This window comes from Oncorhynchus clarkii, chromosome 17 (assembly GCF_045791955.1).
Source record: "Oncorhynchus clarkii lewisi isolate Uvic-CL-2024 chromosome 17, UVic_Ocla_1.0, whole genome shotgun sequence".
Lineage (NCBI taxonomy): Eukaryota > Metazoa > Chordata > Actinopteri > Salmoniformes > Salmonidae > Oncorhynchus > Oncorhynchus clarkii.
The window spans coordinates 6,114,643-6,129,974 of NC_092163.1; the positions used below are offsets into that span (position 1 = coordinate 6,114,643).

At 40.8% G+C, this 15,332-nt stretch overlaps 1 protein-coding gene across 1 annotated transcript in view; it reads right to left on the bottom strand.

The window, feature by feature from the left end:
* Window positions 1–5,644: 5,644 nt before the first annotated feature.
* The window catches only part of LOC139370046 (zinc finger protein 850-like), a 125,531-nt gene continuing 115,843 nt past the window's right edge, over window positions 5,645–15,332 (bottom strand). Inside the window, exon 11 of the mRNA XM_071109352.1 lies at window positions 5,645–6,485. Coding sequence (XP_070965453.1) covers window positions 5,680–6,485 — 806 coding nt within the window. The 3' untranslated portion in view covers window positions 5,645–5,679. The remainder of the gene's footprint in view (window positions 6,486–15,332) is intronic.

Genomic DNA, 15,332 nt, shown 5'->3' on the forward strand with positions numbered 1-15,332 from the left:
GCTACCGAGGTGGTTGAAAGAGTAGCCGCGTCGTTGTTCCTGAAGAAGCGTCCGTCCAGTCCATTATACGTCACGGAAGAATCATCACCTGAAAGACGCTCATCGCCGTCTGCTGTCTGGAGTGGGTAACGCAGTTTGGAAACAATACACTACACTACACTTTTGTATTGGAAAGAACGTACCGTAATTTCTAATATCTAAAAAGAATTAAACTTTTTTACATGTATTATCATTTTTATTTTTATGAAAATCACTGAGGAGGGTCCTCCCCTTCCTCCTCTCAGGAGCCTCCACTTCCTCCTCTGAGGAGCCTCCCCTTCCTCCTCTCAGGAGCGTCCCCTTCCTCCTCTGAGGAGCATCCCCTTCCTCCTCTGAAGAGCCTCCCCTGCACGCAAAGGACATCCAGCCAACTTGTGTGGGAAGCATTGGAGTCAACATGGGCCAGCATCCCTGTGGAAAGTTTTCGACACCTTGTAGAGTCCATGCCCCGACGAATTGAGGCTAATCTGAGGGAGAAAGAGGACGGTCCAACTTCATATTAGGAAGGTGTTCGAAATGTTTGGTATAATCAGTGGATATATCTGCCATTTAGCAGACACTTTTATCTAAAGGGATTTGCAGTCATGTTTGCAAACAATTAACATATGGATGGTCCCAGGAATACTCCACCAACTGAGCAACAGGACCACAAGGAATGATCAAGGAATGACGCAGATAAACACACACAGCCTGAGTTTCAAAAATATAATTAAATCATTAGACCGTAACATTGAAACTGACATACTTCATATTAGACGTAGACCGATTAATTTGGGCGCATTTCAAGTTTGTATATATATTTTTTTTTACACCTTTATTTAATCTTTATTTAACTCGGCAAGTCAGTTAAGAACACATTCTTATTTTCAATGACGGCCTAGGAACGGTGGGTTAACTGCGTTGTCCAGGGGTAGAACGCTAGATTTGAACCTTGTCAGCTCCGGGGAATCAAACTTGCAACCTTACAGTTAACTCGTCCAACGCTCTAACCACCTGCCTCTCATTACACTCCACGAGGATCCTGCCTGTTACACGAATGTAGTAGAAGTTGCTAGCTAGCATTAGACTTCTTATAAAAACAATCAATCAATCATAATCACTAGTTATAACTACACATGGGTGATGATATTACTAGTTTATCTAGCATGTCCTGTCGATGCGGTGCGTATCGTTGCTCCAATGTGTACCTAACCATAACACCAATGCCTTTCTTAAAATAAATACACAGAAGTATATATTTTTAAACCTGCATATTTAGCTAAAAGCAATCCAGGTTAGCAGGCAATATTAACCAGGTGAAATTGTGTCACTTCTCTTGTGTTCATTGCACGGAGAGTCAGTGTAGATGCAACAGTTTGGGCAGCCTGGCTCATTGCAAACTAATTTGCCAGGACATTAAGTAATTATGACATAACATTGAAGGTTGTGCAATGTAACAAGTATATTTAGACTTAGGGATGCCACCCTTTAGATAAAATACCGAACGGTTCCGTATTTCTGCCTCTGATTGAGAACCACTCCAGACAGCCATAGACTATACTAGATAACCCCACTAAGCCACAATCCCAATAACTACAAAAACCCCAAGACAAAACACACCACATAATAAACACACCCTGGCCTGACCAGAATAATAAAGAAAACACAAAAAACTAAGACCAGGGTGTGACAGGAGGCTATATACAGGGGGTACCAGTACAGAGTCAATGTGGAGGCTATATACAGGGGTACCAGTACAGAGTCAATGTGGAGGCTATATACAGGAGGTACCAGTACAGAGTCAATGTGGAGGCTATATACAGGAGGAACCAGTACAGAGTCAATGTGGAGGCTATATACAGGGGGTACCAGTACAGAGTCAATGTGGAGGCTATATACAGGAGGTACTAGTACAGAGTCAATGTGGAGGCTATATACAGGGGGTACCAGTACAGAGTCAATGTGGAGGCTATATACAGGGGGTACCAGTACAGAGTCAATGTGGAGGCTATATACAGGAGGTACTAGTACAGAGTCAATGTGGAGGCTATATACAGGGGGTACCAGTACAGAGTCAATGTGGAGGCTATATACAGGGGGTACCAGTACAGAGTCAATGTGGAGGCTATATACAGGAGGTACCAGTACAGAGTCAATGTGGAGGCTATATACAGGGGGTACCAGTACAGAGTCAATGTGGAGGCTATATACAGGGGGTACCAGTACATAGTCAATGTGGAGGCTATATACAGGAGATACCAGTACAGAGTCAATGTGGAGGCTATATACAGGGGGTACCAGTACAGAGTCAATGTGGAGGCTATATACAGGGGGAACCAGTACAGAGTCAATGTTGAGGCTATATACAGGGGGTACCAGTACAGAGTTAATGTGGAGGCTATATACAGGGGGTACCAGTACAGAGTCAATGTGGAGGCTATATACAGGGGGAACCAGTACAGAGTCAATGTGGAGGCTATATACAGGGGGTACCAGTACAGAGTTAATGTGGAGGCTATATACAGGGGGTACCAGTACAGAGTCAATGTGGAGGCTATATACAGGGGGTACCAGTATAGAGTCAATGTGGAGGCTATATACAGGAGGTACCAGTACAGAGTCAATGTGGAGGCTATATACAGGAGGTACCAGTACAGAGTCAATGTGGAGGCTATATACAGGGGGTACCAGTACAGAGTCAACATTATATTGGTTGCAAGAATTTTGTATAATAATTGAAGCTTTGAATCCGGCGTCATTTTGCGTGTCAATTCATAAACCATGTGCCATGGAATCAGTACAATGAAAATCTCCAAAAATAAACATATCCAGGTGTTAAAATGGCCAAGTCAAAGTCCAGACCTGAATCCAATCGAGAATCTGTGGAAAGAACTGAAAACTGCTGTTCACAAATGCTCTCCTTCCAACCTCACTGAGCTCGAGCTGTTTTGCATCTCTCGATGTGCAAAACTGATAGAGACATACCCCAAGCGACTTACAGCTGTAATCGCAGCAAAAGGTGGCGCTACAAAGTATTAACTTAAGGGGGCTGAATAATTTTGCACGCCCAATTTTTCAGTTTTTGATTTGTTAAAAAAGTTTGAAATATCCAATAAATGTCGTTCCACTTCATGATTGTGTTCCACTTGTTGTTGATTCTTCACAAAAAAATACAGTTTTATATCTTTATGTTTGAAGCCTGAAATGTGGCAAAAGGTCGCAAAGTTCAAGGGGGCCGAATACTTTCGCAAGGCACTGTATGTATTTTTAAACAAAAATAACTGATTTACATAAGTATTCAGACCCTTTGCTATTTAAATTTAGATTTAGAATTTAAATTGAGCTCAGGTGCATCTTGTTTCCATTTATCATCCTTGAGATGTTTCTACAACTTGATTGGAGTCCACCTGTGGTAAATTAAATTGATTGGACATGATTTGGAAAGGCACACACCTGTCTATATAAGGTCCCACAGTTTGCAGCGCAAGTCAGAACAAAAATTAAATTACTTCTTATGACATTGTTTGCCAGACTGAACATTGTAAATCATTTTTTTCCAAACTGCGTTACCCCCTCTAGTCAGCAGATGGCGAAATGAGTTTTTCAGGTGATGCTTCTTGCGTGACGTATAATCTAGTGGACGTGACAGGAGGACTTCTTCAACAGCGACAAAAGGCTTCTGATTGAAACACGCTGTGCTTTGCGAGCAAACCTAAAACCAAAACATTGAAGCTCTTTAGACCAATCTTGTGTATTTACTCTTAGGTAAACATAATTATACTAAGGTTTCCCACTAAGATGTCACCATACTATTCATTTAAAGCCCCTCTGTCAGATATACATCATCAGAGTGGGAAACCAACTGACATGGAAACAAAGGAGCAAATGTATCACAATCAGAGGGGTGTATTATGACATCATATAGAACTACTCACACATTCCAAATATCACTTGATTATCAGAGGGGTGAATTATGACATCATATAGAACTACTCAGACATTCCAAATCAGGCTTCATCCACATCATGAAGGTGGATATTGATCCAACCATTTCAAAAGTAATGACCGGGCTGACAGAAACAGGATATGCCTGTACACTTTAATAAATGGTGACATTTTGTTACTTCATTTGACAATTTGTTTGTCTTTTTGTGTCAGTAAAAATGTCTAAGCGAGAAATGGCAGTGGAAACTCCTTTATGCGCAAAGATTTATATAACAACCATCACATCTTAGTTAACTTGGAGTCACTTGATGATATCTTGTGTGGTTCCCCCACTACGATTCGGAAACCCATGTAGTTTATTAGGCTACAGATGAAATAAGTTATGAACTTCACAGGGTGGTGAAACTACATGTGATGAGCTTGATGCTCCATTCCAATACACTTTGAGGGTCTTATTCTGGTGACATGATGACCGATGCTTGGTTGCCATTTGACAAAGAAAAAATTGCTCTCACCCATAATAATCTCATCAATCGGGTAACAACGTTTATTGAACCAGTGGGAGGTTTGTAAATGCCCCCAGGAAAGTCGAAAGAGGAACTCTTCATTGAGACAATGATAAACAGCAATCTGTGGGAGAGTTGTGGATATTATAAAATAAGGATCTGCTGGAGTCCAAGTCAAACCAAGATTCTTTATTTCTGAGCTCAGAGAGAATAACAGAGTTACACAGCACAGTGTAGACAGTCTGAATTCCTGAAGCATTGAGTGATTAGCACATATCTTTATAGTTTCCTGTTCCTGGGCGGGACTTTATTCATACAAGGACACAGGTGCAAATTGGTTTGCAACACAGAATGATAGTCCCAAGAACAGGAGATTATAATAGGACAGTTTCACAAGGTTAGTCACATACTCAGTTAATTTTAAGTCAATGTGATGTGAAATATCAATATTACAAGTAATTCTTCTCTTTTGTGTGGATTCTCTCATGACGTTGAAGTGACTGTGATGAGTAATATGTTTTCCCACAGTCTGAGTATTTTGTAAGCCTTCTCATGTATTCTTTCAGGCTTCCTAAATGGGCAAACGCTTTGCACACTGGGAGCAGTGGTAAAGCTTCTCCCCTGTGTGCAGTCTCATGTGTTTTAATTTTTAAAATGTTTAATTTTACCTCCCTTTTTCTCCCCAATATCGTGGTATCTAATTGTTAGTAGCTACAATCTTGTCTCATCGCTACAACTCCCGTACGGACTCGGGAGAGACGAAGGTCGAAGTCATGCGTCCTCCGATACACAACCCAACCAAATCGCAGTGCCTCTTAACACAGCGCGCATCCAACCCAGAAGCCAGCCGCACCAATGTGTCGGAGGAAACAATGTGCACCTGGTGAGCCTTAACAGTTCTAACAGTCAGTTTCTTAACAGGTACATGTTTATCAATAATTGGAAGAAACAATTTAATATGGTAAAAACAGGTAAACACATTGTCAGTGTACAATATAAGACAACGGGAGCACTGTGTATGTTCTCTGATGAATTTTAAGTCAATGTGATGTGAAACATCAACATACACGCTAAGAGAAGTCATTTCTCTCTCCTGTGTGGATTCTCTAAAGACGTTTAAATCACTGTTATGAGTAATATGTTTTCCCACAGTCTGAGCTTTTTTAAGCCTTCTCCGCTGTGTGCAGTCTCATGTGTTCTTTCAGGCTTCCTAAATGGGCAAAAGCTTTGCACCCTGGGAGGAGTGGAAAGGCTTCTCCCCTGCGTGTATTCTCTTGTGTCGTTTCAGCCCCCCTGACCGGTTGAAACACTTTCCACACTGGGAGCAGTGGTAAGGCTTCTCACCTGTGTGTATTCTCTCACGATGTTTCAGGTACCCTAAATTGTTAAAACTCTTTCCACACTGGGAGCAGTGATAAGGCTTCTCTCCTATGTGTATTCTCTCATGTCGTTTCAGGTTCCCTAAATTGTTAAAACTCTTTCCACACTGGGAGCAGTGGTAAGGCTTCTCTCCTGTGTGTATTCTCTCGTGTTTTTTTAGCTCCCCTGAACAGACGAAACACTTTCCACAGTGGGAGCAGTGGTAAGGCTTCTCTCCTGTGTGTATTCTCTCGTGTTGGTTCAGGCATGCTTTCCGGTTGAAACTCTTTCCACACTGGGAGCAGTGGTAAGGCTTCTCTCCTGTGTGTATTCTCTCATGTTGTTTCAGCTCCCCTGAACAGACGAAACAACTTCCACATTGGGAGCAGTGGTAAGGCTTCTCTCCTGTGTGTATTCTCTCGTGTTGGTTCAGGTATGTTTTCCGGTTGAAACTCTTCCTGCAATGGGAGCAGTGGTAAGGCTTCTCTCCTGTGTGTATTCTCTCATGAGCTTTCAGGGTCTCTTTCCGGTTAAAACTCTTTCCACACTGGGAGCAGTGGTAAGGCTTCTTTCCTGTGTGTATTCTCTCATGCTGTTTCAGCGTCCCTGAATGGTTGAAACTCTTTCCACACTGGGAGCAGCGGTAAGGTTTCTCCCCTGTGTGTATTATCTCGTGTTGTTTCAGGCGTGCTTTATGGTTAAAACTCTTTCCACAGTGGGAGCAGTGGTGTCGTCTTGCTGGTTTGGACGTCCCTGGCTCTGGTTCCTCTGAGTCTGGTCTTTCTCCTGCCAAATACAGTGTTATTTTTACATTACTTATTTTATTCATCCTGTTTTACAAGTCAGAACACAAAAACCTAGACAGTTCTAGGACACTGAAGACACAGACGTCGCTGGATTCAAATTGAACAGGTGGTTCTAAATATATAACTTTCATAGCTGTATGATACATAATGTGACCTACACACGTCCTTAAACATAAAATAACTAAAGAAGTAATTTTGTGTGGAAGTCCAAAATTTGTTTTTACATCGAAGATACAAAGCACATCAGTAACATCTCCCTGTTGTTGAAAGGGTTTGACACATTGCTGTTTAAATGGACCAATTTCTTATTTAGACGTTCACAGATTTTCAACATTTTGATTATCGCTGAGGTCATATTTTGGGTAAAGTAAAAAATAAGGTGAAGTATTTGGGTAAATGTTCCTAAAACTGATAGTAACAACAATAAACAAAAATATAAACGCAACATGTAAAGTGTTGGATGTTTCATGAGCTGAAAAAAAAGATAGCAGAATTTTTTACATCCCTGTTAGTCAACATTTATTCTTTGCCAAGATAATCCATCCACCTGACAGGTGTGGCATGTCAAGAAGCTGATTGAACAGCGTGATTGTTACACAGGTGCACCCTGTGCTGGGGGTAATAAAAGGCTACTCGAAAATGTGCAGTTTGGTCACACAACAATGCCACAGATCTCTGAGGGAGCGGGCAATTGGCATGCTGACTGCAGGAATGTCCACTGGAGCTGTTACGGAATTTAATGTACAGTACCAGTCAAAAGGTTGGACTCACCTACTCATTCAAGGGTTTTTCTTTATTTTTACTATTTTCTACATTGTAGAATAATAAAGATATCAAAATGATTAAAAAACACATGGAATCATGTAGTAACCACAAGTGTTAAATCAAAATATATATTTTATTCTTCAAAAGTTGCCACCCTTGCTTTCTCTCAACCAGCTTCACCTGGAATCCTTTTCCAACAGTCTTGTAGGCTGCTTTTCCTTCACTCTGCGATCCAACTAATCCCAAACCATCTCGATTTGGGTGAGGTCGAGGCCAGGTCATCTGATGCAGCACTCCATCTTGGTCAAATAGCTCTTACACAGCCTGGAGGTGTGTTGGGTCATTGTCCTGTTGAAAAACAATTGACAGTGGGACTAAGCCCAAACCAGATGGGATGGCATATCGCTGCAGAATGCTGTGGTAGTCATGCTGGTTAAGTGTGACTTGAATAAATAAATCACTGACATTGTCAATAGCAAAGCACCCACATACCATCACATCTCCTCCTCCATGCTTCACGGTGGGAACCACACATGCGGAGATAATCTGTTCATCTACTCCTCGTCTCACAAAGACATGACGCTCGGAACCAAAAATCTCACATTTGGACTCATCAGACCCAAGGACAGATATCCACCGGTCTAATGTCCATTGCTCATGTTTCTTGGCCCAAGCAAGTCTCTTCTTCTTATTGGTGTCCTTTAGTAGTGGTTTCCTTGCAGAAATTCGACCATGAAGGCCTGATTCACGCAGTCTCCTCTGAACCGATGATGTTGAGATGTGTCTCTTGCTTGAACTTTGTGAAGCATTTATTTGGGCTGCAATTTCTAAGTCTGGTAACTCTAATGAACTTATGCACCAGAAGTAACTCTGGGTCTTCCATTCTTGTGGTGGTCCTTAACCTCTTGAACCTATAGGGGCGCTGTGTCATTATTGGATAAAAAGACGTGCCGGTTTTAAGCGCAATATTTTGTCACGAAAAGATGCTCGACTATGCATGGAATTGACAGCCTTGGAAAGACACAACTCTGACGTCTCCAAAACTGCAAAGATATTATCTGTGCGTGCCCCAGAACTAATGCAACAGGCGAAACCAAGATGATGTTTCATACAGGAAATGCCCCGGATTCTGAAGGCGCTGTGTTCCAATGTCTCCTTATATGGCTGTGAATGCGCCAGGAATGAGCCTGCGCTTTCTGTATATTCCCCGAGGTGTCTGCAGCATTGTGACGTGTTTGTAGGCATATCATTGGAAGATTGACCATAAGAGACTACATTTACCTGGTGTCCCGCCCGGTGTCCTGTGTGCGTAATCAGTAAGTCCATGCGCGTTCCATTTCTTCAGAATTGAAAGTAAACTGCCACAATGGATTTTATTGTCGATAGATATGTGAAAAACACCTTGAGGATTGATTCTAAACATCGTTTGCCATGTTTCTGTCGATATTATGGAGTTAATTTGGAAAAAAGCGTTTAAATGACTTTTTTTTCTTTCTTACCCAAACGTGATGAACAAAACGGAGTGATTAGTCGACACAAATAATATTTTTTGTAAAAACGGAACATTTGCTATCTAACTGAGTCTCCTCATTGAAAACACCTGAAGTTCTTCAAAGGTAAATTATTTTATTTGAATGCTTTTATGTTTTTTTGTGGAAAATGTTGCCTGCTGAATGCTAGGCTTAATGCTATGCTAGGCTATCAATACTCTTACACAAAAGCATATTTTGAAAATCTGAGATGACAGTGTTGTTAACAAAAGGCTAAGCTTGAGAGCAAATAGATTAATTTCATTTCATTAGCCATTTTCATGAATAGTTAACGTTGTGTTATGCTAATGAGCTTGCTGATAGATTTACACAATCCTGGATACAGGGGTTTTTTCGTAGCTAAACGTGACGCAGAAAACGGAGCGATTTGTCCTAAACAAATAATCTTTCAGGAAAAACTGAACATTTGCTATCTGAGAGTCTCCTCATTGAAAACATCTGAAGTTCTTCAAAGGTAAATGATTTTATTTGAATGCTTTTCTGTTTTTTTGTGTAAATGTTGCCAGCTGAATGCTAATGCTAAATGCTACGCTAAATGCTACGTTAGCCATCAATACTGTTACACAAATGCTTGTTTTGCAATGGTTGAGAAGCATATTTTGAAAATCTGAGATGACAGTGTTGTTAACAAAAGGCTAAGCTTGAGAGCTAGCATATTTATTTCATTTCATTTGCGATTTTCATGAATAGTTAACGTTGCGTTATGGTAATGAGCTTGAGTCTGTATTCACGATCCCGGATCCGGGATGGGGAGATCAGAAAGGTTAAAGTAATGATGGACAGTTAGTTCTCTTTGCATATTTGAGCTGTTCTTGACATAATATGGACTTCGTCTTTAACCCAATAGGGCTATCTTCTGTATACCCCCCTACCTTGTCACAACACAACTGATTGGCTCAAACACATTAAAACCGGTTATGGCACATTAACTCTTGAAACTAGGGGGCACCTTTAAGACTCCATAATGTTTCATCATTAGATGGTACAGTCCTCCTTTAAGACCCCATAATGTTTCATCATTAGATGCTACAGTCCTCCTTTAAGACTCCATAATGTTTCATCATTAGATGCTACAGTCCTCCTTTTAGACTCCATAATGTTTCATCATTAGATGCTACAGTCCTCCTTTAAGACTCCATAATGTTTCATCATTAGATGCTACAGTCCTCCTTTTAGACTCCATAATGTTTCATCATTAGATGCTGCAGTCCTCCTTTAAGACTCCATAATGCTTCATCATTAGCTGTTACAGTCCTCCTTTAAGTCTCCATCATGTTTAGAATGTGTCTGGAAGCGCTACTCTATCTATTCTACTCTCATCCTTTAGGTTTTAATAATATTTAATAACAAAAATAATAATGTTATAATAGGTAATAACTAACTTTAATAACTAGGGTTAATACCTGCCTGGCGCACCAACAAAATCTTCATATTTACCCCCCTCTAACAATCCTGCTACAGAATTAGCATTGTAGGCCATGTAACTTAAGGTAATCAGAAATATTTAGGACTAACTTATTCCTTGCCACCCATTCTCAAACTAACTGCAGCTCTATGTTAAATGTTGCAGTCATTTCAGTCGCTGTAGTAGCTGACGTGTACAGTGTTGAGTCATCCGCATACATAGACACACGGGCTTTACTTAAATGTCACTGGCATGTTGTTGGTAAAGATTGAAAAGAGTAGGTGCCAAACAGCTGCCCTGGGGAATTCCTGATTCTACCTTGATTTTGTTGTACAGGCTTCCATTAAAGAACACTCTTTGTGTTCCGTTAGACAGGTAGCTCTGGGGCGGCAGGTAGCCTAGTGGTTAGAGCGGTAGGCCAGTAACCGAGAGATTGCTGGATCGAATCCCTGAGTTGACAAGGTAAAACTCTGTCGTTCTGCCCCTGAACAAGGCAGTCCTAGGCCGTCATTGAAAATAATAATTTGTTCTTAACTGACTTGCCTAGTTAAATAAAGGTTACATTTTAAAAGAAAAACTCTTTATCCACAATACAGCAGGGGGTGTAAAGCCATACGTTTTTTCAGCAGCAGACTACGATCGATAATGTCAAATGTCAAGGGCAGGGTCTGGTTGCTCGTCATTACACACCACGGACCAACAAATATTGTTTCCATTGTTGGAATCGGCAAAACATGGAGACATTAAAGAAGTGATAGGAAGTGAAAGAGACTGGGTGTTATGTCAGAAGTTAATGGTTCTCTGAAGAAAGACAGGTGGCTTCGGAATGTGTTGGGTGGACGAGACGAGAGCAAAGTGTGAAACAGGGGAGACGAACATCTGTGGATTAGATGAAGGAGGGGTTGAGGTCAGGACAGATTCTCATCAGGGAGATAAAGGTCTGGTATCCTGTTACTCTCTTTACTCTCTTCCTGTGGAACCATAAGATGTAAGGATTGGAGAGAAGGAGTGTCTTAAGTGAGACATATATCTGGATGGAACAAATGTTGGGTTGTCTGAATTACAGATGTACAGAACCTTTGGGAATAATTCAACTTGGTTAAAGCTTCTCTAGTGTCCGTGAGTTAATTACTGTGAAAAAAAACAACCTAATAACATCAACAACATAGGAATCACCACAAACAATTGTATGACCTCTTATATAGAACATTAGGCCCAGTCTGTTGGAACTTTGGTTTTCCTAGATATGACTACTATATTGTGATCACAACAGCCGATGAATTTGGATACTGCTTTCAAACACATTTCTGCAGCAATAGTAAAGATATGATCAAAATATGTTGATTCAATTTCTGTACTGTTTGTAACTACCCTGGTAGGTTGATTGATAACCTGAACCAGGTTGCAGGCACTGGTTACATTTCAAAGCTTTCCCTTGAGTAGGCAGCCTGATCACAGCTTTCCTCCAGTATTAGTTCATTAATTAACAGTGTCTTGAGTTTAGTTTGCCTGTTCTACAGTCTAGTAAAGATAGGGGGGTTGACTGGGACAGGCAATGTAACATCCATAATGTTTTAAGGAAACGTTTTTGTAAAACAAGCACCTTATATCAGGTCATCTTGAAACTTTCCCTCTAAAGCTAACGTTCATCAAGGTTTTATATGGTCTATTGGTTTCTCTCTTTTCATTGGCAGTATCCTTATTCAGTGTTATGATATTCATAACACCCATATACACCAGTCTAGCTTCCTGTCAACTAACAGAACTCTGCTGGTTGTCCTGGTAACAGATACCAGTGGGCAGATCTATTTATTTGTTCAAACTGAACTACAGCACTTACTTTGAGTCAAATCTGATCCTTTCTTCTCTTCTCCTCCTCTCACAGTTCCACTCAGCCCCGTTGTTTTCCTGCAGTCCACCAGCAGCACAGACAACCTCTTCATACCCAGCAGTAAGGTGTTTCCGGGAGAGGCATGACACGGGAACTCTGGGAGGGAGGAAGGGCTAGTGTTGTCCTGGTAACCATAAAGAGGGGACACAGACACATATCATTATGGATGCTGATGTCACTGTTGTCATGAAGTGCTTTACAGAAACCTAGCCCAGAGCCCGAAAGAGAAAGCTGTATGCTAGACCAGACCAAGCTGTATGCTAGACCAGACCAAGCTGTACCATCTGGTGTTCTGATCTGGAGAGACTCTTCTCTTCCTCGTCAGCATCAGGATGTTGTTGAGGCTTCCCAGAGGATCCACGATAGTCATGTGTCTCTCCTGTGTGAATGAGAACATCAAACAGATGGTAAACTTATGACCATCTATTGCAATCATAGAGTCTTACAAGAGGCATGCATATGTCTAAAATGGCCACTTTCATCATGATTTCCTAAAATAGTGTTTGTGACGCAAATGTAAAAGGGTCGTTCCACAAAATGGGTGGCTTTTGCATCCCTTTGTTATTTTAAGTAGAAAATATGCACCAATATAGAATTTTAACAGCCTGTTATATTAGATGAGGGGAACTTTAATGTAGACCACATGGAGAATTCAATACCTTAATTGAAAAGTCCCTAAAATATATGAACCAATGGCAGATTGACCCTTTAACAATTCCTACAGTACTGAACAACATATTCAAGTGTAGAACTTCAGTAGAATGCCACTTTAAAACCACACATTAGTTCAACAACGGCATAGTTTGTGTCCCTGTTAAAGAGAGTACTCACTGGTGTTAATCTGATATTCTGTCTCTTCCTCTTTCACTGCCAAAACGTCTTCCTTCTTCACCTTTGAGATAGCATCATCTTCCTCTCTAAACGGTTCTTTCTCTTCTTTCACTGTAACAGCCTCTTCCTCCTTTTTCATTCTGAATGATTCTTTCTGCAAACAGCAGACCCCCTCTTCATTAGCAAGGGAGGAGTATTTTAGTGAGCTCATGGTCAGGGATGTTAGCTAGCTAGCTAGCATTAGCGTCTAGCCTAGTGCTAGGCTCAGTATCAATATTTAACACGTTTGCATATTGAACCAGTTGATACGTCAACCGAAAATCGTTTAAAACACTGAGATTAGATCATGTACATTAACATGGTCTAAAACGTCAATCTTTCAGTTTTATGTTGGCTAGCAAGCTACCGACGAGGTTGGAAGAGTTGGCGCCTTGTTGTTCCTGAAGAAGCGTCCCGTCCAGTCCATTATACGTCACGAAAGAAGAGTCAACTGAAAGACGCTCGTCGCCATCTGCTGACTGGAGTGGGTAACGCAGTTTGGAAACAATAGTTACTACACTTTTTGTATTGGAAAGAACGTCATAATTATTTAACAATAAGCTGATGCATTTTCTCTTCCAAATAATACGTTCCTGTACACAGACGTAGAAGCTTAATATGAATATGTAGATGATTAATAAATACTTATATGAATAGGTAGTGTGTTGATATACATTTTCTCTGTTCATTTTTCACATTCTTTTTTATCTACATGTGACCATACTATTCCCTTAAAGCCACGCTCTATAAGATACAAATCATCCTGTAAACAACAGAACAAATGCATCACATGCAAATAGCACTTGATTATCTGTAGTGCTTTACACTGGGTAGACAAAACATTAAGAACAGCTGCTCCTTCCATGACTTAGAAAGACTAGGTGATTCCAGGCTAAAGCTATGATCCCTTACTGATGTCACTAGTTAAATCCACTTCAATCCGTGTAGATGAAGGGGGGAGACAGGTTAACAGACAGTGACACATTCAATACTGCCTTGCACACTCTCGCCTGCATCTAGCTGAAATAGAGATATCACTGGACAAATTCAGGTATGTTTATCCCCGTTTTGTTCCATTTAAACGTTTGTCAACAGAATCGGCGGAATGAATACACCCCTGATCATGCATAAACACAGTTCACTTTCATTACAGACACGTTGTATTCCTTCTTGCATCTATGTGCTCTCCTCTTATCACCTTCTCCCTTTGTTTCTGTACTTCAATGCACAACACATCAGCTGTATGTGACCAGGCGAAAAAACCTTTCCAAGCCAAACCATTTCATAACTGAAACACACAGCTTACATTGTTGTCACCATATTAGCTAAAGTAACATCATAGTCAACAGAGCTAATAGAACTAACTCGTTAGTAAACCTGCTACAATCATGCAGTAACGTCACAGTGTACAGTCAGTAAGCAGTTTAGCACTTACCTTGGCGGGTCCCAGTGGCAATAAATTAGTAAAACCAAAAGCTTGCCTTGACTTGGAAAAGTTCCAGTGTTGTGTTGGATAGTCATAGCCAGCTAGCTAACATAGCATCCCTCTGTTTGAGCCAAGTGTTTGAGTAGACTAAACTAGATAGCTGCATTTGCTAGCTAAGTAAGTGAAAATGAAAGTGGAAAATAAATGACGAAATATCTCTCTCGCTTCTCCTTCATTTTGGAATAAAATAATTTGTTCAAAACTGTTCAACTATTGTATTTTTCTCTCTTTTAGTCAACTACTCACCACATGTTATGCACTGCAGTGCTAGCTAGCTGTAGCTTATGCTTTCAGTACTAGATACATTATCTGATCCTTTCATTGGTTGGACATCATGTCAGTTCATGCTGCAAGAGGACGTCCTCCGGAAGTTGTCATAATTACTGTGTAAGTCTATGGAAGGGCTTGAGAACCATGAGCCTCCTAGGTTTTGTATTGAAGTCAATGTACCCAGAGGAGGATGGAGGATGCAAAATAATATGTTTTAATAAATTATTTGGTGACGTGATTATATTTAGTATGGTTTTATCTAAAAAGGACCACTTTTAAATATTTTACCATTTTAATTTTTCTGAAAATAACTGAGGACGATGGTCCTCCCCTTCCTCCTCTGAGGAGACCCCACTGCACCCAAAGGACACCCAGCCAATTTGACACATTTGTGGGAAGCATTGGAGTCAACATGGGCCAGCATCCCTGTGGAATGCTTTCGACACCTTGTAGAGTCCATG